The 22,549-nt window shown below is 41.1% G+C and overlaps 3 protein-coding genes and 1 non-coding gene across 20 annotated transcripts in view; all 4 read left to right on the top strand.

Annotated features, from left to right (window-relative positions):
• The window catches only part of ATN1 (atrophin 1), a 56,609-nt gene extending 51,155 nt beyond the window's left edge, over positions 1–5,454 (top strand). For 5 of the 8 annotated variants that reach the window (XM_087923011.1, XM_087923014.1, XM_026713378.2 and 2 more), the window contains 3 exons: positions 767–947; positions 2,423–2,516; positions 2,795–5,454. In XM_087923011.1, the coding sequence (XP_087779137.1) occupies positions 767–947; positions 2,423–2,477 (236 nt within the window). In that variant the 3' untranslated portion in view covers positions 2,478–2,516; positions 2,795–5,454. The remainder of the gene's footprint in view (positions 1–766; positions 948–2,422; positions 2,517–2,794) is intronic. The other 3 variants (XM_087923016.1, XM_087923015.1, XM_026713379.2) reach the window with 1 other exon arrangement.
• C2H12orf57 (chromosome 2 C12orf57 homolog) lies at positions 5,299–9,837 on the top strand. Of its 3 annotated transcripts, none has more exons than XM_087923018.1 (3): positions 5,299–5,411; positions 8,231–8,407; positions 9,504–9,837. In XM_087923018.1, coding segments are annotated over exons 1-3 (330 nt in total). In that variant the 5' UTR covers positions 5,299–5,410; the 3' UTR covers positions 9,656–9,837. The 3 variants fall into 3 exon arrangements, with proteins under 3 accessions (XP_087779144.1, XP_087779143.1, XP_026569166.1); XM_087923017.1 differs by lacking the exon at positions 5,299–5,411 and adding an exon at positions 6,009–6,321; XM_026713381.2 differs by lacking the exon at positions 5,299–5,411 and adding an exon at positions 6,018–6,804.
• On the top strand, positions 5,337–5,397 carry LOC113444564 (U7 small nuclear RNA). Its single transcript, XR_003375254.1, has one exon. It is a non-coding gene; the product is annotated as a U7 small nuclear RNA (small nuclear RNA).
• Positions 9,838–13,272: 3,435 nt separating the features above from the next.
• Positions 13,273–22,549, top strand: part of PTPN6 (protein tyrosine phosphatase non-receptor type 6) — a 36,218-nt gene continuing 26,941 nt past the window's right edge. The window contains exons 1-5 of one of the 8 annotated variants that reach the window (XM_026713215.2): positions 13,273–13,458; positions 14,247–14,303; positions 16,875–17,285; positions 18,066–18,191; positions 19,586–19,780. In XM_026713215.2, coding sequence (XP_026569000.1) covers positions 17,281–17,285; positions 18,066–18,191; positions 19,586–19,780 — 326 coding nt within the window. In that variant the 5' untranslated portion in view covers positions 13,273–13,458; positions 14,247–14,303; positions 16,875–17,280. Of the gene's footprint in view, positions 13,459–14,246; positions 14,304–16,708; positions 17,286–18,065; positions 18,192–19,585; positions 19,781–22,549 lie in introns of all 8 variants that reach the window. The other 7 variants (XM_087923007.1, XM_087923005.1, XM_087923006.1 and 4 more) reach the window with 7 other exon arrangements.

Here is a 22,549-nt window from a genome sequence, read left to right as displayed (position 1 = left end):
CAGATCGTTAAGGATTTCCAGAAAGGAGGCAGGGAGGGTCAGAGTGTCTGCATTTCAGGGGTAGTCTGATCCATAAGACAGATGCCACAACAGAGAAGGGAGGTTTCCTTGTGCTCAGTAAATAATATTTTTTTAACTGAAGGGATAGACTGTGCCTGCCCTGTCAGATCTAGTGGGGCAGACGGAAATAATCAGAGGCAGGTAATCCCAGAAATAGATTAGATTGAGCTGATGTCTGGGAATGCAAGGGACAAGTAGGTAATATTTTCCCCAAAATTACTTTCTAAGAATAAAGCTGTTGTAAGCTTTTGCCGATCCACAAATGAAAAGCTAACTGACAGCAGAACTGATTTTCACCCAGTTTCACCCAGTTTCATATAATAATGAAATAAATGCATTTAAAATTGTGAACCTATGGTGTAGGACTGGTGAGCAATATTCAAGAAAGACATTTCCCAGGTCTGGACTGGAATTTAGATGTAGTCTTGAGGAAAGATCAAAAATAGGCTCAACTGCAAAGAGAACAGCGGAGCCTCTTTTGCCTTGGAGTGATACCCGAAAGGAAACTTCTGCGCATGTCTTTTCTTTGTGAAAATTAGCCAGTGCTGACATTTACTCTTCTTTGTCCTATGAAAGGTAAAAAAAAACAAACCCTGCAATTCCTCTTTATATTACGTTTTCCTAAGCAATTATCCCATAATCCCTGAATTGGGTCCATGCTGGAACCAGTTGCAATGTATTGTTGTCTTTCTGTTTTTGTCTGCAGCTGCACCCTACAGAGACCTGCCTGGCTCTCTGTCTGCCCCAATGTCTGCAGCACACCAGCTCCAAGCTATGCATGCACAGTCAGCAGAGCTGCAGCGCTTGGCCCTGGAACAGCAGCAGTGGTTGCATGCCCATCACCCTCTGCATGGGGTGCCACTTCCCACACAAGAGGATTACTACAGGTCAGTAGCATTTTAAGATGTGCACACATCGTGTTGCTTTTCACAGGGTGAAAAGAGTCAGTTCAGTCAGGGAATTGGTGCTTCAGAAAGTGCTTTTAAATGCAGCTCCTATCTTTGCCTTAATTTGGCAGAGATTGGAGAGAAAGATGATTTTGAACGTAAAAGATTCCTGGAAACTTATTTGATTCTCCTTGATCAGACTGGTAATAGTAAACAAGCTTCTCTGAAAGAGAGCTAGAATATTATCTACTACCCAAAGTTTCCATATCTTATTATTGCATGAAAAATGATCTTTATTACACGAGTAACCTAGAACACTCTCTATGATTATCTGTAATATGCTGCTATTTCTTGGCAGATGAATTCATGTGAATTTGCTGCAAGAGAACTTTCGAAAAATAGAAATCTGGAATACTGTTGCATTATATTTCTTTCTCAGTAGATACTTTCATTGGTTGATTGGTTGGTGGTTATTATTCAGAATTGGATTGTAAAGTTCTGCTTTTCTTCTTCTCAAAAAGAAGGCAATCGATTGCACAATATGAGAAGTAAATAGTAACTTCATTGAATGTGGACTGTAACCATAGGATTGAAAACCAATTCTGGTTTCCATGATGATATTGAAGCTAGTGTTAACAGAGCTGCAGTGGCTTTTAGATTGTTTCCTAGCACCATTCAGGAAGCTGATCTGACTTTCAAAGCTTTAACTCCTGCCCACCAGTTACACTGGACACAATTCCTAGGCAGTCTTTGATCATATAGTTCAATGTTTCTGGAAAGCACCAGAAGGGAGAAGACAGATATAGAGGAGTGCATTTCTCTTACACTCACCTAACGCTTTGGTGAATATCATCTTTTGAACTCTTTTTTCATATATCTGTTTGCAGAGGTTAGATGACTGCCAGACGTTCCAGTTACGTTAGAACGTCAATTTTGGCAGATGTAGAGATGGGGAACTTTGCTGCTGAACTACAGTTTCCAGCATTACCTGCCATCACAGTTAATGAAGAATGCTGGTTTCTGTAGTTCAGAATATCTGGGGAGCCACTGGCTCTTCACCCCTATTCTGATATCTTATTGCTGCCTTTTATGCAACAAAGAAAGTCTACTGTGTTCTCAGAAGTATTTAAGTTTCCTTAAAAAAAAACTTTGTAGCTATTTTACTTTGTTTTCTTTTATTACTTTATTATTGTTATATGCTATTTAAGTCTTTATTTGGATTTTTTTTGTAAGCTAACTTTAGGGTTTTATCAGGGCGTAAATTCCTCAATTAAATATTGTAGTATTTTAATAATTTTGCACTATTGTAATTGTAGTTTGTAAGCTACTCTGAGAATCTTTTTGGGGTAAAGAAAACCAACCAACCAGAAATTAAATTGACAAGGACTGACTCCAAATGACTATCAGTCTTTCCCTTTCCTTTAACGGCCCTCCCAATACTTGTGAGGCCAAGACTGTTTTATTTTCTATGGCAGTTGCTGCTGCAGGAAGAAGAAAGAACTAAAAGTTGCAGGTTTGGGGCACAACTAAAGCTGGTAGAATGGATGGCAACTAACTCTCCCCCAATAGGTATTGGACTGATTTTTACACTATCTTATTTCAGGCCACAGTTGAAGATATGCCTGTTCATCCAGGTATTTATGGGAATACTATCTTAGGATCTGAATAGTTTATGTTATTTAATTTGCTTTGCAAACCTTTTTTTTTTCTTTTTGTGGGTTTGTCATTTATTGTTTTCTCAACACCATTATTACATAGTCCATTATATTACATAGAGATATTTTTAACTATACAACTTAATGGTGTTGTGTTCACTTTTTTCCCTCCCTTCTTTCTTGTTTTTACAGTCACCTGAAAAAAGAAAGTGACAAGCCCCTTTAAATGGACCCCATTCCCCACAATGATGTCATTGTCTGTTGTTGCTGCTTCTTCTTCTTGGAGAGGAAAACCAACTCATCCTGGATGAGGGAGAAGCTACCTAGTGACACAATTACCTAAATCATTCAACAAATCCAAACAACTGTGGCGGGAGGGCGAAGGGTAGTACAAGGGAAAATATGAAAGATCAAAAAAGGATTTTGGACAAATGGCTCAACATTCCCTTGTTTCAGTAAGAAAAGGGGTGAAGTATCACACATTCCTTTTCTCCCTGCCATGTTCCCCCCGCCCCCCCCCACCACTCTCTAGCCCTAAGGTGGATGGCACTCAAAGCATAAACACGCCTCCCTTTTTTGTACCTTGACAACCAGATGGTTTTGAGGAACACTGCATTATCAGACTTTCAAGAAGGCATTATCATGTTCCTCTTCAACCCTTGAAAGATTGGGCCACGTTAAGAGGTGCATAGCACCACAAGATGGTTTCAAGAGAGCAGCTGCCTTTTCATCAATGCCTTGAGGGAATTTTGATGATTCTGGAAAATACTGTGGAACGACAAGTGTGTTTCCCTTTCGTTTTATTAGTGAGGGAGATGAATATGGCCCCACAGTGCAAAGCATGGTTGAAACACTCTCTGATGGCAACTGCTCCTTTTCCCTTCACCCATTCCAGTCGATGTACTCATGCACATCCCGTTAGACGTGGCAGTTTTGCGTAGCAATTTGTGAATCCTTGATCTCTCCATGTGTGTGTCTAATTTCACAGTTGTATATCTTGATCTGTCCTCATATATATATATATATATATTTACATACGAACATTAAAAGAAAGTCAATTATGGGAGAAGATTCTCCCTACACAACCAGTTCCACCCAGCGCACACATGGGTGTGCAAATGCACGCACGCGCACACACACTAATTTATATATAAATGCAGCTCTTAAAGAACAAAACCAGCCAAATAGCCAAAAAAAAAAAGAGAGCCTTCCAAAAAGTTCTAATGTTTGCTTTCTGCATGCCCAGGGGCTATTATTATCAAGTAATCAAGATTTTAGAATTACATTCCCTGCTAGTTTGTTGCAAAGCAGGGAAATGAAAAAAAGATACATTGAAAACAGGATCTATTCTCTGCTGGAGTGGAAGATACTTTAATATCTTTTTCCAGTATTTTTGCAGCTTGGTAGGTCCTTGTGTTTTGGCAATTGCATGGATTTCTTGAAATCAGCACCTTGGATAATTGCAGCACCTTGTGAGTTTATCAAGGATTCATTCTATTCAGTCTGTATAGTAGAGGAGTGCATATGTGACAGCATGACTTGGTCAGCTGTACGCAGGTTTGACTTGTGGGATCCTGTTCATGGCATCCTGAGCATTGATTTATGTGGATGAGACACACTTCCATCATGTAGAGAAAATCCTTGCCCTGGTGAGGGAATGAAGCACCAGAAATGATAAATAGGAATTGCTAGCTTCCTCCCACCCCCCAATAGTACCTTTTAACAACCATATTCAGTATGCACATCCCCTACCAGTTTTTGAATTACTGATCACCTTAGCATGGTCTTTAAGTTGGTGATGAAAGATCAGCAAGAAGTGGGGAAAGACATTGGCACTGGACATTTTCTCCGCTGCTAGCAGAGAAAAAGGGCACGAGATGAAAGGGATGAGACCATACTTAATTACCTTTAATCTGAGTGTCTTTTAAGATGCTTGGTCTGAATCACATTCTTTGTGGAGTGCAAATAATTCCTCCACAGTATAAAGACATGATTTATTAGCAGGTCTGAGCTAGGGGAACGAATGAGTCAAGGGACCTTCAAGTGGAATAAATATGCTGCTGTGAGTGGGCACAATTGCCCACAGGTGGCAAACTTATAATGGCATCTCTGGGCAAAGCAAGAGGTCGGCATGAAGTCAAGCTGATACTTTGTGCCACCTGCCTTCACGGGGCAGGCCCTGGGGCTTAGAGGATTAGAAACACTCAAGAAACAGGAGGCGTGTACATAAACTGCACACACTACAGCATACTTGTATAGAAATTCCCTAGCGTGAAGCGCCCATTCAAAAACCTCAATCTACTAGATCCCCAAAAATGATGTCGCTGTTTTCCCATCCTTTCTCCACTTCAAGACACCAAAGGGGAACGATACGGCCAGAGTGGCTCGGCTTCCTCACGGAAAAAGCCAAACTGCAACTCCTTCCGGCCTCTTGAAAGTGCGGAGCCCCTTTCCGGCTTTCCCCTCCTCCCCATTTCGTCATTGGAAGGGCGCGGTCTTAAATTCTGGCCAATGAAAAACGATCTCTTTAGCATACGGCTTTTATGATGCCCAAAGCTTAAATTTTAAAGAATAAATACATAACTCCCGCAGGAAATACGGTGGGGCCTTGTGTTTTTTATAGAATTGCTTTTATACTGCCAGCGATGGGACAGGATGCGCCTTCATATTTTATTCACCAACACCTGAAACGTGTTCTGTTCTCCCTGGGCGAATGCCGCGCGCCTTTCCATCTCAGTGACTTCAGCTCTTTTTGTATTTGTCTAGAAGGCTTTCTGCTGTGGCGGAGAGCCTCACGAATTTCGTCAAAGTAAGATATGTATCTATGTAAGAAATTAAAAGGCTGCCAAGTATTTTTGCTGTCAGCTTCCATTTGTTCAGATCAAACGCGCCGGAGAATTTGAGCCTTCGTTGCGAGGCTCTTCTTGCCAATCTGGTCGGTTTCCTACGAAGCGCAAAAGGGGCGCGCTTGGTTAGTGCGGGGATGGTGGATCTGCTTGGGATTCCTGGGGCAGAAGGGGAAGTCAGCGCCGTCAAAGGCAGCGTAGATGGGTCACTTTGTACTGATGCCGAGAAAAGGCACGGAAGTTATCAGTGCGAGTTGCCAGCCTGAAAGTGACTTTAGAAGTTGCAATAGTGGTGAGGTCAAAGCAGAAGTAATTATTTTGGTGTAGCATTTTAATTACCTGTTCAGGCAGCCGTAGGCCTAATGCAATTTGCCCCAAAAAGCTACCAGGAGTCCTAAGCTTGGTTCGGTAATTTCACGAATAAATGCGTACAAAGAATTTCCTAACTTGCAATTCATTGCAATGTTACAAACCCGTTTTATTTATTTATTTAGCCCACCCGTTTATTTGGGGTGTTTTGGCAATAACCAGACTGAAGGGGAAGTGGCTTATTTTGCGCAAACTCGAGCAAGTGGATGACTTCCACGCCGCCCGCGAGAGTGGAGAGCGTGTTCGTGTGTAAATGCAACCCCGATAAATACAGCCCCACAAACGGCCGACCCTCTCCTGTTCAGCAGCCTAGGCTGGCTGAGGAACTCTGGGAGTTGAAGTCCGCTAGTCTTAAAGTTGCCAAGGTTGGAGACCCCTGGCCTAGGGCGAGAGCCTCATATCAGCGAATAGGGAAGACGACGGAGAAACGCCCATCGAGGCAATTTAAAAAGGCAGAGAAGCCAACTCGTTTCTTTTCGGGGCTCTTTCTGCCTCGCTTGGGACGTCATCATCTCGAAATACTCGCCCTCCGTGAAATGACCACAAGGCGAAGCCTTTGCCTGGCTATTCCGCTTCGTGCCCTTATGTGTGTGTGTGTGTTTTGTTTTAAAGCCTCGGCCACCCGTCCGCTTTGCAGCCCGGAAGTGGGAAAGCGGAGAGGCGGGTTCCGAAGCCTAGGAGAGAAGGAGGCTCCCGGAGGGCTGCCTGTCCGGGTGTCTTTGCAGGACAAGGCCGAGGAGGAGGAGGAGGAGGCGGGCGCCTCTCCGCCGGCCTAGGGAGCGGCCCCGCCTGGCGCTGGAGCAGCTGCCCTTGCCAGCCCGGCAGCGCGGAAGGAGGGCGCCTCCCGTCCCGTCTCGCCGTTAGAGCCCCGGCTTCTTCCCCGACCCGCCCCCCCCACCTCGGCCCACCGCATGTCGAGCCTGCAGCGCCCCCCGGCTGTTTCGGCCCAGGCCCCGCCGGTTTCCTTAAGCGCGGAGCAGGCCAAAGGTGAGGCGGCAACTCGGAAGCGGGTTTGGAGCATGCAACCCGGGGGGCTGCAGGGAGACCCGGGGATGCAACAGCAGGGGGAGGGCCTCCCTGCATGGCGGACAAGAGCTTGCTTGCTTCTCCAAAACCTGGGCCGAGGTCTGGCCCAGATTTTTCTGCCCGCTGGTGCTCGGGCTGCTCCCTGGTCCCAGTCAACGGCTAGAGAGAAGAGGGCCCTGCCGGTCAGAAATACAGGGAGATTTGCGTTGACAATAAAGAGAATGGTTTCGTTGGAAGCTGGGCAAGAATTAGACCGTTTCTATATTTAAAGGATTAAATCTAGAAATTAGGGGTTTAATTTTGGGTATCACAATTCCCCCCACCCCCACGCTTGTGCAGAGAAAGCTGTGCAACCTAATCAGGTTTTTAAAAATGGTTATCCTCCAAGTCAGGAGGCCCCAAACTTGGCAACTTTTAAGACTTCTGGGAGTTGAAGTTCGCAAGTCTTAAAGTTGCCAAGTTTGGAGACCTCTGCTCCAGGTCCTGGAGTTCTGCCTACAGCTGGAGAAATAGCTGTTTTGCCAGTTCCTTTGAAAATACATTTTTTTCCAAAGGAATTACAGAATCTTTTTGCTTCCCTTCAAAAATACGTTTGTGACAGAACTGCTTCTGCTTGGATTAAAGGAAGGTATTTTTAGTGAGCATGATTTTTGGTCCTAAAGACCTTTTCTGAATTTGTTTGTCTTTCTATTGATCTCACATTTATGTAGCTGTCTATCTCGCATAGTGGCTCTGAGCTTCATAGTGAAGCTTGGAATACTCAACCTATTATTATTTGCATGTAACAATTGACCCCATTGCTAGGCCTGGACAGGACCGATTAAAGTCTTGTTTTAAGGGAAGGAGGATGCTGGAAGGATACATTATCTCTTGAGCTGCACACCTTTGAAAACAGTTACCTTTTCCTTTTTTTTATAAAAGTGAAACAACTTTTTTAATGTCTTGATCATTTTGGCCTACAAGATATTTTCTGTGAACAAACATTATGGCCAATTTCCTCCCAATAAATCTGTTGCATCTTCTAGCAATGCTTGTCCTTGATACTGTATGGTGATATTGGCACAATAGGGGTTGGATGCTATTCTTAGCACATGCTTCCAGGAGAAAATGGCCTTTAAGATATGTGGACTCCAACATCCAGAATTCCCCAATCAACATGCTGTCTCTGGAATTCTGGGAGTTGAAGTCCAAATATCTTAAAAGTTGCCAAGTTTGAGACCATCCCTGATTGTCTCAAGATGGCTGTTTGCGCAAAGGAGAATGAAATGCAAAGGCTGTCATTCAAGTATTGTACTTCTTAGAGAAAAACAAGCTGCTTTTACAAAGGTTTACAGACTTCAACTGGTGGGAATTCTAATATGGTGCAACATTTTTGTTTTCTGTTTAGTGGTTTTGGCGGAAGTGATCAAGGCATTTGGATCTCCAGAAAATGCTCAGCGCCTGGAGGAAGCCAGGGACAATGCCTGCAATGACATGGGGAAGATGCTTCAGTTCCTGCTTCCTGTGGCTACCCAGATACAACAGGATGTGATCAAAGCTTATGGTTTCAGTAATGATGGGGAAGGTAAGTTCATGACTAAATTAATTGGCAGTGCCAGGGAGAGGTTGATTTAGTTGTGGTGCCAGCATACCCAATGATTTGGGCCATGGAATGCCTTCATTTATCAAATTTCGAACCTGCCCACCTCTCTCACAGAAAGTGATATACAAAAATATATACTGTAGTTTTTGGTGTATAAGACGCACTCCCACCACTCCAAAAATGGGTGTAAATGTCTGTGCATCTTATACAGTGAATGTTCCCAAAGCCACACCCACCCACTGGCCCTTCGGCCTCTGCCTCCCAACAATTTGCCTCCTTGCAGCAAACAGCAAATAGCCTGGTCGGCTTCAGCACAGCCTGATTAGCATAAGCAGCTGGTTGGTGGTTGGATTGGCTTCCCGTCAGTCAGATGTTTCAGACTGCAGGAATCACCATTGCCTATTGCTGCCTTCACACGCTCCATTTTTGGCCTCCACATGTCCTGTTCTTGGCCTCTGCGTGTCTCGTTTTCAGCCCATTCTGGGCGGCGGGGATCGGGATGGGCGGAAAACGGCACACGGAGGCCAAAAATGGGGTGCGGGAAGCAGTAATAGGCGATGGTGATCCCTGCAGCTTGAAACAGCTGATCATCGGGAGGCCGATCTAACCGACAATCAGCCGCTTGTGCTAATCAGGCTCTGCTGAAGCTGAAACAGGCTGTTGGCTGTTTGCTGCAAGGAGGCAAATCGCTGGGAGGCAGAGGCAGCTTTTTTTTCTTGTTTTCCTCCCCAAAAGTTAGGTGCATCTTATATTTCAGAGCATCTTATACTCTGAAAAATACGGTCTATAAACTGTAGCATTAGAAATTGTCAACTCATGAGCTACAAGCATCACAGACCCATTTTTTTGTACCCCTGGACTCTGTCCATGATCAAGTCAAGAAAATTAGCAGCAAAAGGGAAAGAAAGTGTTTCAGCTTTTTCTTTTCATGAATGAAAAAGATAATATATCCATGATAGGGAAAATTAAGGTAGCCCTTGAAGAAAGTTACCCACCTGGATTGTACAGTCCACAGAGATCCTAAGAAAAACAATGTATCAAAACTGTCTTATCAAATCAGTTTTTTTCCTTTTTCTAGGAGTCCTAAAGTTTGCCAGATTGATAAAATCATATGAGTCTCAGGATCCTGAAATTGCAAGCATGTCTGGGAAGCTGAAGTCTATATTTCTGCCTCCAATGACTCTACCTCCCCATGGAGCTGGGGCAGGAGGTACGGTTGCCACATCATGAAGCAGGCAGCCTCCGGTGGGATCTATATTATTTTTATGTTTCCACAGCAGTCTTAACTTGGGCTGAAACTTGGGCATTGTTTCTTTCGTTATCATGGAAGAGGTGTTTTGACTTTTTTCTATAGTCCTTAATATTTGTTTGTGCTTATGAATAAAAACTTCTTGTAAATATGTCCCATCATATTTCTGACTGAGAGTTTTTGTGTCAGCTTTTTCAAGTTCTACTTACTAAAATATATATTTTAATGAATGTCAGGTCTTAGGCTATTCATTCGCATTTCATAGTAGGACTTTCATGATTTTCCTGTGCTTTACAGTTGGGAAATTAGACTGACATGTTGGAATCCAAATTTGGTTCTGAAAATATCAAAATTATTAAAAAGCTACAAACAGGATTTCTCACAATTCCTATATTCATATTTTAAGACACTGAAAATTGAACGTTGTCCATCATTCTTGCTTGAAAGTGTGTGTAAATAGTTAAGCATTTTATCATTCTGGTTAATTGCCAGGCTGAGTAGATAGAATTTTTTTAAAAAAATCTGTAAAAACACAGGCTAACCATTTCTGTTCACAAATTTACTAGAAAGTGTATATGTTTCTAGTTTACTACAAATATCTGAAGCAGAACTGTATATTATTCTCATGCCAACCTCTCACAGGTTTTTTATAAAGTAATCACAGAAGTAATCTTCTGTAATCACCTTGAGCACCTTGCTGGCCCAGAAACCTATAATAGATTATTTATTCTGGTCCTGCCTTAGGCATGAAAGCTGGTTGGGTGACTTTGGGCTAGTCCCTCTCTTAAGTCCAACTCTCTTCAGGATTGTTCTTGAGGGGAAAATAGGAGGAGTATTACATGTTTGTCACTTTGAGTTACTTAAAAAGTAATAAAGATAGGATCAAAAAATCTGATAAACGCAATCAATATCTTGGTCTATAAGTAGAAGTCTGAAAGGTGTGGGGAAGAAGGAGGAAAAAGCAACTGGATTTGTTTCAGTTGGGTCTCTTTCATAAAGCCAATTGGTCAGCAGTTCTGGAGAAAGAATTTTGAAATTATCTCATTTTTGTTTTGCTTTTAATTATCAATAAGCTGCTTTGCTGGGGTTTGTATCCTGAACAGAGAGATTTTAATTGCAATAAATAATAAGGCACCAGGCTAGAAACTGGGTGACCGTGGGTGGTCGTGCCACCTAAACCATGAAAGCAGGTGAGCCATTCATTCTTTCTTAGCCCTGGGAAGAAGACAATAGCAAAATCCTTATGAAATCTTGTCAAGAAAATTAAAGGGAGTTGCTAGGAGTGAACACCGAATCTAAGGGACCAAAAAAAGTACTTTTGATGATGTATATCACTATTTTTTTACACAGTTGTATCCGATACTATTGAAGCAAATGCTTAGAAGTAGCCATGACTATTAAGGAGAGCACAGGATTGGAGACTCATTTTCAGTGCCAACACTGATACCAACATTGCTGGATGAGTAGACAATAGGGCAGTTGGGTATGCTTGTTATTACATCATTAAACATTTACATGTAAAAAATGCCTGTGAAGAAGGGCCTCTTGTGGCCAGGTAGCCAGTTAAGGTGTATTCACACTGAAAAAAACAACAACAATGGAGAGGATTACATTTACCAGAGCCACTGACCTAATTAGACAGAAAACACCCGCCCTCATACTCCAGAGAGTGAGTAAAATAAAAGCCCGGGACCACTAATGGTTCACTTGGTTGTCCTATACCAGAGGTGTCGAACTTGATTTCATTGGGGGATGTATCAGTTGTGTTGGGGCTGGGGTGGGTGTGGCCAGGGTAGGCGTTGGCCAGCTTGACATCACTCATGGGGCCACTTGTGATGGCAAAACACTCTGCCTGGAAAAATGGGCTCCTGAGCTCAGTTTTCAAACGTGACAGCCTCCTGCAGCCCTCTGGCAGTGAAAACGGAGCTCGACTCCCTGAGCTCCACACACAACCCCGCACCCTCTGAGCAGAGGCACCACAGGCTGTTTCTTCACTGTTTCTAGGGCAGCACTGCTGGCCAGATCTAAGCCTTCAGTTTGACACCCCTGTCCTATACAATCCACAAACCAGATGCTGGAGGATAACAGCCTCAGTGTCCCTACTGACGGATTTAAAAGCAGTGTTCTCAGCCTTGGCAATTCCTCAGCCAGCGCCCTGAGAGGGATGTTGCTTTAGAGAGACAATAGTCACTGCTCATGTTCTTCATTGAGTGGGAGTGCCAAGATAGTGGCTGCAACCGTGCAATTTAAGCACTGCTTTTTCCTTTTTTCTTTTGGCCAAAGATGCAGCTTTGAGTGCGGTGTCACAACTTGACTTTTTTTTGGCCCCTCTGTAGATAGATATCCCTGAATGCTCAAATCCCTTCTAAAGCTGTCCAACCTGGTAATCATTCCTATATCTAATTGATACTGTTTAGCCCTAATTTATTCAATAAGCCACAATTGGGTGAGTTTATAAAACACATTTTAGTCATAAAACATGGAAGTTAGAATGACAAATTATATTTTCTCATGATGTCTAATTTCATAGTGAACTCTATAATATAAACATGCTCCTTGAACAAAAATTTCCTTTCATTTACCCAAGAAATTGAAAACTGTTATGAGCCGAAAGATTAGCAATACATCATCTAGGATGGTGCCTTTGGAATTCTTTTTTTTTTAAATTAAATAGTTGAATCTCCTGAAGTATAACAAACTTGTGAACCCACAAAATTTCATGAGATTGGGGGGCATTAAGTTTGAAATATCCACTCATCCTAAGAAATTGCACTGTGTCACCTAAAAAAGTTTTGAGCAATGCTACAGTTTAATTGTCCATAATTCCAATTACTGTATATACTCACCAATAAGCTCAGAAATTTTGGTTCAAAAATACACTACCAAATTGGGCTTGGCTTATCCATGGATGGGTTTATTCCTGAGTATCTACAGTATGTCACTTTCGTCTGCACTAGGGGGCTCATGTTGCTAGAGGGCTCTAGTGAGCTTTTTCCAACATCCCTCTAAAATCTAAATCGACAATTAGGGAATAGACATTTCTGACTGCATTATGTGCTCGGTCCTGGGGATTGGTGAGGAACAGTAAAAATTCAATTCAAAGTATTCAGTTCAATTTTAAAAAGTATTCCAGGCGCTTTTCTTAGAACGGGGGTTATTTCTCTAACCTTAAGAGTACAGAAGGAGATGGATTCATAACTGCTCAGAAGAGTGGGCCCTAAATTATATTTACATAGACAACAAGCACAATGCCATCTTGCCTGTAGTTTAAGAAGGCAGTACAGCCTTGGGCACATTTCTATATGCCAAGAGACAAAAAATAGTTTAATGGAAAGAAACTTCCTATTGTAGGTAAGTCATGAGCCAAAGTTTTATGAATTTATGCATGAGTAGATCTACAATGAAGTGTAAACAGTGAAAGTCCTCTGAATTTAAAAAGTGTCAAAGCTGCTGTTTTGAGCAGGTTCTTCAACAACTGGCAACAGACAACTGGCTCAGGGATGAACTGGTTTTTTTTTTCCTGCTTCCCAAATCTACCCAGGGAGGGCCTCCCGGTAGGTCAGTGGGGCGGAGACAGCAAACGGCCCCTCCCTTGGTTACCTGCTGCTTGCCTCAGGTTCAGCCTCTTCCTCTCCCCGTAACCTCCTGGGTGTTTATTAACTCCAGCTCGGGAAGACATTTAGCAGGGAAAAGAATGAAGTCTTTTGTATTGGGAGCAGCTTTTTGAATTCAGCTTCCTTCCACCGCACCTATTCACTAAGGCAGAGGCTTCTGGCTCCACCAGGTAACTTTCCGGTCTCAGGCTCTTCTGTTTCAGTGCAGTGAAGTTTTTTTAAAGTATGGGCTTCTATTTTTATCATGTCTGTAATTAGCAAGAACTAAGGATGTACACAGTTCTTTCTCCAACTGGGGTTGACATGCAAATGGGCAAATGTAGGTATTCATTTCCCCCTTAATAGCTAGTGGCATTGCCATAGAGTAGGCCAGCTGTTGGTAGTTAATACTAATATAAGTGATATGGACCTTCCTGGAGGCGAGCCCACTGAATGCATGAAGGCTTAATTTTGCATCAGCATACAGTAAGTACAGAATGATGGGGCTGGCAATGTGATCAGAACAATTTTAGGAGATAAAGCTGATTTTTACCAGTAGTTTCACTCATTATTTATAAGGACTGCATTGTAAAAGGAAGTAGTTCATTAGTAATATTAAAAAGTCAATTAAAACAATGGTGATAAAGGTGAAGATTAAGGGTAAATAAAACAGGCTTATTGTATCTTGATGTTTTAGAAGAATAGGAAAATTTTGTGATGTATTGAAATGTAGAAACCATCATAACAATGCTGTTTAGTAGTAGAGTCAAGATGTCAAAGACTAAGATGTGTGTAACTTAATCTTCTAGCACTTTCAGTACTGTTTTCATTTCTAAGGCAACCAAATCAATTGATTGTAACATTGCTAACTTTTAAAAGCACCAAGATAAATAATAAATAGAGCTACAGGGTGATTTGCATATTCATCTATGGATCCTTGCATCTGCTGTCTTGTTCTCTCTGTTTTCCTTCCTTCCAGAAAATCCACTGCTACCTTGTCTTTCCAGGTTTCCTTAGGCACAACTCCATCATGTAGGTATGTCTTACCCAGCAGTCACTGTTCTTTTGGCCCTAGGCAAGCTGAAGAGCAGACTTCTCCACAGGAGAGAGGATGTGGGAAGGGATGCAGAACTTTTGAAAAACTGCATCATGAAGATCAGATGGGCTTAGTCAGAGTTGCTTTCAGGTAGCTTTCCCTACCTGATAGCTGAAAATGCAGAGCAGTGTCTCTTAGTACCTTCCAAGAAAACCTGCTTGATTCTTTACATCAAAACATTAGTCTATCCAAAGACACTGTTGAGCAAAGCGCCAATCTCCAGCCATGTTTTTAGTTCTGAAAATTCTCTGGAACCTAAAGGCCCTCATAGCTTCCTAGAAAACCACTCCTAGTGCTGTGGGCTCTCTGCTTTTGCCAGGTGAATGTTCACTTGTTGATAGTGAGCTGAGCATCCTCAGAGGGTGTAGTGTGGTAAAGAGCATTGCGGTAACCGGTTTATAGGCAGCCATCTTCTGTGAGTGGGAAAACTCACATTGTAGTCCTTTTTGCCAGTACGCTTAGAAATTTCAGGCCCCAAAACACTGGAAAATCCTATCTTTAGTTCAATGACCTTAGGTAGCAAAGCTAGGAGAGACCTTGTATTATGTTGGAGCTTTCCACTGCTGCCAGATAGAGCCAGCTGGAGTAATACTCATATGCAGTGCCACGCAGCCTCACGTCCATTCTTTCTTTACTATCAAGCGTTAAATTTCATCTGGGGAAAGCCAAATGTAAGAGTAGCAAATGAACTAAACTCTTTCCCCCCCACCTTTCCCTCTCTCCGAATTTCCCCATCAAGTGCCACTCTGCAAAAGAGCAATGCAGGGCAAAGGCAGGGAACATACAGCTCCGCCCAAGGTTTCCTGCCAAGGTTTGACCTGGGCTGATCCAAATATTTTGTTTTGGTTTAAAAAAAAATGCTGACCCACAAGCACTTGTTGCTGTATTTTAAAGCTCTGCTAGTATCCATGGCTAAGAGCATTGCATCCCCCCACTTTCCCCAGAGCAGTGCGAGAAATCTTGGGAATGCCACTGGGGGGGGTCGGGGGAGGGATTGGATGATCCTCAAGCTTTGCTATGTATTTAGCCTGCAGCTGCATAACTGATTATTATTTTCATTTGTGTGAATGTATGGAGGGGATCTACAGCACATAGGGTGGGGACAGGAAACTAAACCTCCCACTCTTTGATATATATATTTGATATCTACTGCCATTAATGGAATCTTTAAAGAAAACATCTCTAGGTCAATTTGAAAAACAAATGACTGGGCTAAGAATTTAAGCTTCCTTCACCTGTATGTGATCATCATGATCAGGACCAGACTCACACAAGCTTTCATTAGCATAAACATAAATCAGAAGAACAGCTGCACACTATGGAATTATTATATCCTGCAGTTAGCCATCAGAATTTGCGCTACTTTATTATCAGTGCCAAAAATATCTGCTAGTGGAGTTAAATATTATCTCGGTTAGGTTCAATGTTTAGAGTACAATCCCCAAGCTTTGATGTTCAACAAAAATAATTCTTCAGATAAAAACACTAATAGTAAAAAAAAAAGATTAACCATTTTAACATGTCATCTTATAGCAACACTATTTCCTCCTTTTTTAAAAACTGTCCACACTGAAGAGTCTATGTAACCAGAAAGCAGGCAAATTATGTGAAAGCAGTTGGCATGACTGAAACGCACGTAGGCACACCTTAAAATGAAATTTTAATATTTGCAAATTCTATACTTGAGACTTACATTGCGGATGTATTTTTTTTTATAAGAGCATGCTTTCCCCTCTTTTTCTATGTATGAATTTTATTCTACAGCTTCAAGTGGAGATCATTATTTAGTACACTATTTACTTAGATTGTGCAATCAAGACCTTGCCTAAAGATATATTAGAAATGCTGGATATTTGGCTCAAAGTCCTATTCTAGGCATTTCCCTTCTAGGCAGGGAGATTCAAAAAACAAATTTATTTTTTCCCCTTTTAATTTTGTTTCCCTTTTACGAAAAACATTTCTTCTTTGAGAAGAAATAAGCAATTAAAACTTTCTCCTGTCATGAAATAAGGCGTGTTCAAGGAGCATTCAAGTACCCAAATGGAAAGAAGGAAGACGGTCCAACGAAAGGACATTTTATATTAACATCAAGGGAAAAACACCTTTGCTGGATTTAAGTTGGACCAGATCCTAGTAGACAGTTTCTTGATGGTGCGAAAAGGTATTACTGTTGCATGATATAGCTATATGTCATTGTGGTGAACATCTATGAATTCCACCTCATTCCGTTGAATGAGGCAAAATAATGCAGTCTGGTAAAGGGATCTCCTATGGAAGCAAAAAGCACACAATAACGTTAAGAAAATAGAACCTGAAATGTTTAAAGCTTTCTTTCTCTGTTGCAGGCCTGAATCCCCCAAAGTCTTTTATATTTATTGATTACATACTCTTGGGATGTAATTGCCTTTAATTATGTTGCATTTAGTACTGGTGTTGAATTCTCCTGCAGTGATACTTAAATGGACTGCCTTGCACTCTTTATTGTGAATTCTTTCTCCCTCCCCCCAAAAGGAAGAAAGACAGAAATAGTTGTGAGCAGGGAAGATAGGACAGAAGGAGAAAAGGCACCCAAAAGCAGAAGCAGAAGTGCACACATTGCAACTTGCAGTGAAGAACAACGATGTTAGATATGCTTCCTGTTCCTGTGTTAGGGCTCAGCAACTTGGAACTGCCTGTTTGCCTCAGTTCTTTCTGTCCATACCTATCAACACGGACTGATCGTGGAGAGACTATGAATGTGTGATGGGCAGTGGAAACGCATGAGGTAGATGGGTAGAGTCAAAAGAGAATTCACAGCTGGAAAGTCATCAAACACTCGTTTGCTTTTATTCTCATCTTAAAAGAAACTTCTTCAGTTATTTTTTCAATTGTTTTCTTAACTGGACTTTTGATTCTGCCACTGGTCACCTGGAAAATAATGAGGTAAGGAAAAATTTAGGATTGCCTATTACAGGTTAATGTTTTCTTTCTAAGCAGATCTTGAAATTTTTCCTTGAACTGGGAGGGACAATGTTCTGTGGGAGCATGAGTGTGATACTGGAATAGGAGACAGTTGTTGGAACAGATCATTGTGTTGCCTCTGGCTGTATGGATTGGGGAATAGAGGCAGCAATTGCTGCTGAATCTTTACGTTCTAGCAGAAATGTAGCAAGTAGAGTTTCTTCTACTTGTTATTAGTGGAGGAACAGCTTCACTAGCTATACATCTGTTTTCCTTCTGCTCAGTTAGAAAGTGGATGACCCTGTCTCTCTCCATAGATTACTTGCCACTATATTTTGTGGCTGTTTTTATTGTTTTCATGTCTTTTATTTTGTTGTATTTGTTTTAGAATGTTAGAATTGTAAGCTGTCCAGAGTCACTTGGTTGAGTTGGGCAGCTATATAAATTGAATGAATAAATAAATAAATAAATAAACAAACAAACAAACAAACAAATGATGCTTAATGACCAAACACTGAATGTGCGAACTGACTGCATCTGAAAGTGCTGTGGTCCAGATGAACTGAAGGGTCAGTCTACTTTGGTTGATCTGCACTGGATGATTCTCATTGATTTGTTGTTAATTCTAAATTATGAACGTTCTAGTGGGAGTCAGTGCTGTTGGGGCAGGGGAGAAAGTGTAGGAAAAACCAATGTCCACTTTTTGAATTGTGGCATTTATGATGTCCGTCGTTTTTACTTTTCTCTCTTCCTTCCTCCAAGCAGGTGGTTTCATCGTGACCTGAGTGGCATAGATGCTGAGGCCTTACTCAAAGCACGAGGAATTCATGGCAGCTTTCTGGCTCGGCCCAGCCGGAAGAACAAGGGGGATTTTTCCCTTTCAGTCAGGTAATTGCCCCCCTCCCTCTTCCAATCCTTTAATAACATTCGATGGTTCTCCTTGAGACACACATTACTTTCCACCTCTTCAATCTTTATTCTCCAAAAGTATTCCATGTCGGTATATGCCGAAATATTTTTCCCCTTTGTAATAAATGGAGGCCATATCATAGCATGGTTTCCATGGTTAATTGTTATATATATCACTCCTAAAGTCTATGAGAGAGGGCTTCAATGATACATTTAAATGAATAATAATAAATAATATCTAGAAAATCCCAAGACACATTGGAATTGAAGGCCTGAGTGGAAAAAGAAAAGGAGGAATAGAAAGACTGCAAGTGAAGATGGCTGTTGTGAAACTTACAACTTTCCACAAACTTGAAGATGAAATCTTTCTCGGGGTTTTCCCCAGAGCCTTTTGCCTTTTGTGGGGATGGGGGGTTTGGAAGAGAGACTTGATGGTAAGTTCAGAGACTGATTCTCTCTACAACTTTCTCTGAAATAAATCTGATGATGGCATAATACTGACTTTTCCAGGAATGGGCCTCCAAACAAAATAAACAGCTCCCTAGGCTAGCGGCACAAAGCTCTTTAAAAAAATGTCCATGGTTCGAGGAAGTCATCAGACATTGGAACAGAAAGACCAGGTTCAAGCCTTTCCATAGGGACTACCTTCCAGAGCTTCTGACTCCCATGTTAAATTTCAACTGGCCTCCATTTCAGTAAAGCAACTTTATTCCTTCCTTTCTTTTAAATTGGAATTTCCAGTAACTTGAGTATTAATCTTATACAGTAAACCTTCTTCTGAATTACAGTCCTGGTTAAACATTTTGGAGTAAGTAAAAATATCAATGCCACTTCTAATTCTATTACATCTGCCTGTCTTAACATAGAAAGCATGAAAAATCAAGTGAAATTACGGTTGGAGAAATGCCACGGGGAGCCAAAGGTACAATCTTTTTAGATAGCTTCCTGCAGAATTCAGTCTTATGTATTTATTTATTTGAAAGGCAAATATGGCCACCCTTCCTATGTGTCACAATTCCAGTGGCTTACAAAAACAGAAGTAAAAAATAAAGTCAATATCCTTCCCCCAAAATAAAAACAACCCCAAATCCCAGCTTCCTAAACTCCGTGGTACATTTACAAATACAATCACTGGCTCCAGCTTCATTCTAGTCCTAATTCTCCAGTTTGGATAAAAATCTTATATTCAACTCCTATATTGTGGGGTAGATGATAAACTCTGGGTGAGAGCAAACACCAAGTAATCCATCCAAGTCTTCGAGATCCCTTATTTCGGTCTAGAATTCCTACCAGGAGTAATAGTGAAGGATAATTTCTCCTTTGTTCTTCCCTTTCTGATCAATTGATGAGAAGCTTCTGCCTCTCTCTTTTAGGGTTGGTGATGAGGTAACTCACATCCGTATCCAGAACACTGGGGATTATTATGATCTCTATGGAGGAGAGAAATTTGCTACTCTATCGGAATTGGTGGAGTATTATACACAGCAGCAGGGATCCCTGCAGGATAAAGATGGAACCATCATCGATTTGAGATATCCACTCAACTGCTCTGATCCCACAACAGAAAGGTATGAGGAAAGCACACTTGCTTCTACCTATAGCACCATATCCATCTTGACTTTCCTTTTCACATTGAGCCTCAGCGGAGGGGTGCTCACACTTTATAGTTATGCCTTTTATCATTTGTACATATGTATCTCTGCTGTGGATCTATATACTATAGATATAACTGTACATTACATATAATATATTTAGTGATTATTTATTTTCATGCACTGTCTGAATAGTCATCTAGGAGGGATGGTGTAGTGAATACTGCAGTGTGTGGGGACTAGACTTGATGATCTCTTAGGTCCTTCCATGATTTTTTTAGATCCTATAGGGTTTTCTGAATGATAGTCTAAACGCTCTACAAAGACATTCATTTACCTGGAACATATGAAAGAACGTTATGTGTTACTCCAAAATATGTGTGGCAAATATATGTGTGGCAAGCAAAATATGGTCTAAAATACTTTTATTTTCTATGTTTCTACTTAAAAAGTACACAAAGCAGGTAAGACAATAATTAAAAAGAGTATTAAAAATTCCGCTAACAATTAAGATCATGAAAATAACCAATATCTACATCTCAGCTTGAATGTAAATTTCTTCTTCTAAGAGAGGTCTTTCTCAGACAAGATGTTAAATAAAGCCAAACACTGTGTCTGTGTGTGCGCACACATATATGCATGCCCTATTCTAGTTATGCAGTTGCCTTTTAGATGAAAACTAATGGACTCCAGGAAGAGGTAACTGTTTACAAGTCCATATCAAGTTATACCTAGTACTGTCCTGGGACTCCTGAGAAGAAAGAGCAATCATTAATTGCATAATTTGAAATATAGAGAGAGATTCAATTTTTGAATTGAAAGATTTTAAGCCTAAGCATATGGTGAATCTTGCATAATTGGGTCACTTAAATATTGCTCATAAAATAATTGCTGCTTTTCTATGCAGAAATAAGCCCTGGTGCATATTCAGTAGGGAATACATAGTACTGAACTGTCTGGAAAAGTTACTACATCTGCATAAGCCATTATGCATATAATTAGTGCAGATATTCTTTTTTTAAAAAAAATTAAATGTACCTGCAAAAACAGCTTCAGGAAGTGAAATTCTAAATGAAAATAAATAATAGAAAAATAATAAAGAAGAAATGCTAACGATAATTTTAAAGATACTGGAATGGTTTATTAAAAGGAAAGAAAAAGTAAGTAATTAGTATGAACTATAAGGAAATTCTCAAAATGAAAAGAAGAAAGGAGACATAGCCACATGTGGGCAATCAAGGCCTCTTGTTCCCGGATTTTGTTGACAAACAGTTGTGGGATGCTGAGCCAAAGGGTTGGCTAAAATTTTCTCTAATGCTGTCATCTTTAGGTGCAGCTATTTGTCTTCATTTTCCATATAACTCCAGGCTCCCTCATTATTAATAACACTGGATCTCTTGTGGAAACTTCTGAAATCTGAAAAGGTCCCAGTTATCCAGCAACAGACTACACTTAATATGCTTAAATAATATTAATGCATATCCATCAGGGCATACCAATGTGTGTTCATTCCAATCACGCCTACAAATGCTGCACAACTGCTTAAGTAGAAAACCGCTTCAGGCCCTCTTACAAACAGGATGGTTTTATTCATGTAGAGAAAATTTTTGGTCCAGTATCCTTTCCGTGGTCCTCCTTGTGGACTTCTGTGGGGCAGGACTTCTCACAATGCCCGCTTTTTGTCCATGTTCAAGAGGACCCTGGAAAATTAAGATATTCACTCAAGTGGAAAGACTCCACAGATCCTGAGTATTTCTGAATGGAGGTACAGTGTAGTTCCTTTTTATAACACCTGAAAAAAGCTAACCACTGTTTAGAAGTATATAAATAAATGTGTCCTATATAATGTATGCTTACATGTCCTTTGTTCTTTTAGTATAGGATATAATGAATGATTAACTTTCCTCTCAGCATTGTTCCCCTTTTACTTTTCAAGCTTTCTTAAACTGAGAGATTCCCTAAGACAGTAGGTTATAGAGCACATACTAAATTTTGTCATGTGATGAAGTTTCAATATTGATGTGACTTATATTTAGAAACTAGGTTTCTTTTGTTTCACTGATTTGTTATTTTTGGCACATTGTTAAAATGCAAAGATTGTGGTGTCGATAACAAGCAGGTATCAAGAAAATCATTCGTCCGGGGTCACACGTTTTATTTTCGCAGGTTTATTTCGTGTTTCTTCTTTTGTTGCAAGCTTGTAAGCCTTATGATGGCATAAACCTTTGTGGAAATGTGTTTGTCATTATGATGCCCTATGACTCTTTGTTTTCTTACTGCGACCCATCTGGAAATTGTGTTAAAATGGGCGGCTTTGGTTCATATTGGTCATGGACAGTTCCAGCCCTGTGATTCTATGTTCTATGGTATGTTAAGCCATTCATGAGACAGAACTGGGTTTGTCCTGTCCCAGAACAAACTGCTGTTCCCTTGAAAAGAATTGGTCTATTTATCCTCTCTAGGTCTTTGTGTGCAGGCCTGCTCACATCCAAAGGCAGCAGTTGGCCAGGGAGCCTGCTGCTTCCTCCCTTGCGGTTGGAAAGTTCTGTCCTCCAGGCTCTTACGAAAACTCAGCCACCCTCCCCACCAACCAACCAAGATTTTCCATCACGTGGCTTCCCCTCCACTTGGTCCACTGAGCTTAACTGTTTCCTCTCTGAGAGGGAGAGAGGCTCTCTTAGCAAATGATAGCTTTGTTCATTTCCTACCCAGCAGTTCTATATTCTGGAACCTCTTTTGGAACGG

The sequence above is a fragment of the Pseudonaja textilis genome, chromosome 2, assembly GCF_049901715.1.
Source record: "Pseudonaja textilis isolate UNSWEBS1 chromosome 2, rPseTex1.2, whole genome shotgun sequence".
NCBI lineage: Eukaryota > Metazoa > Chordata > Lepidosauria > Squamata > Elapidae > Pseudonaja > Pseudonaja textilis.
The sequence above is the reverse complement of the archived record's forward strand: the minus strand, read 5'-3'. Positions and strand labels throughout refer to the sequence as shown.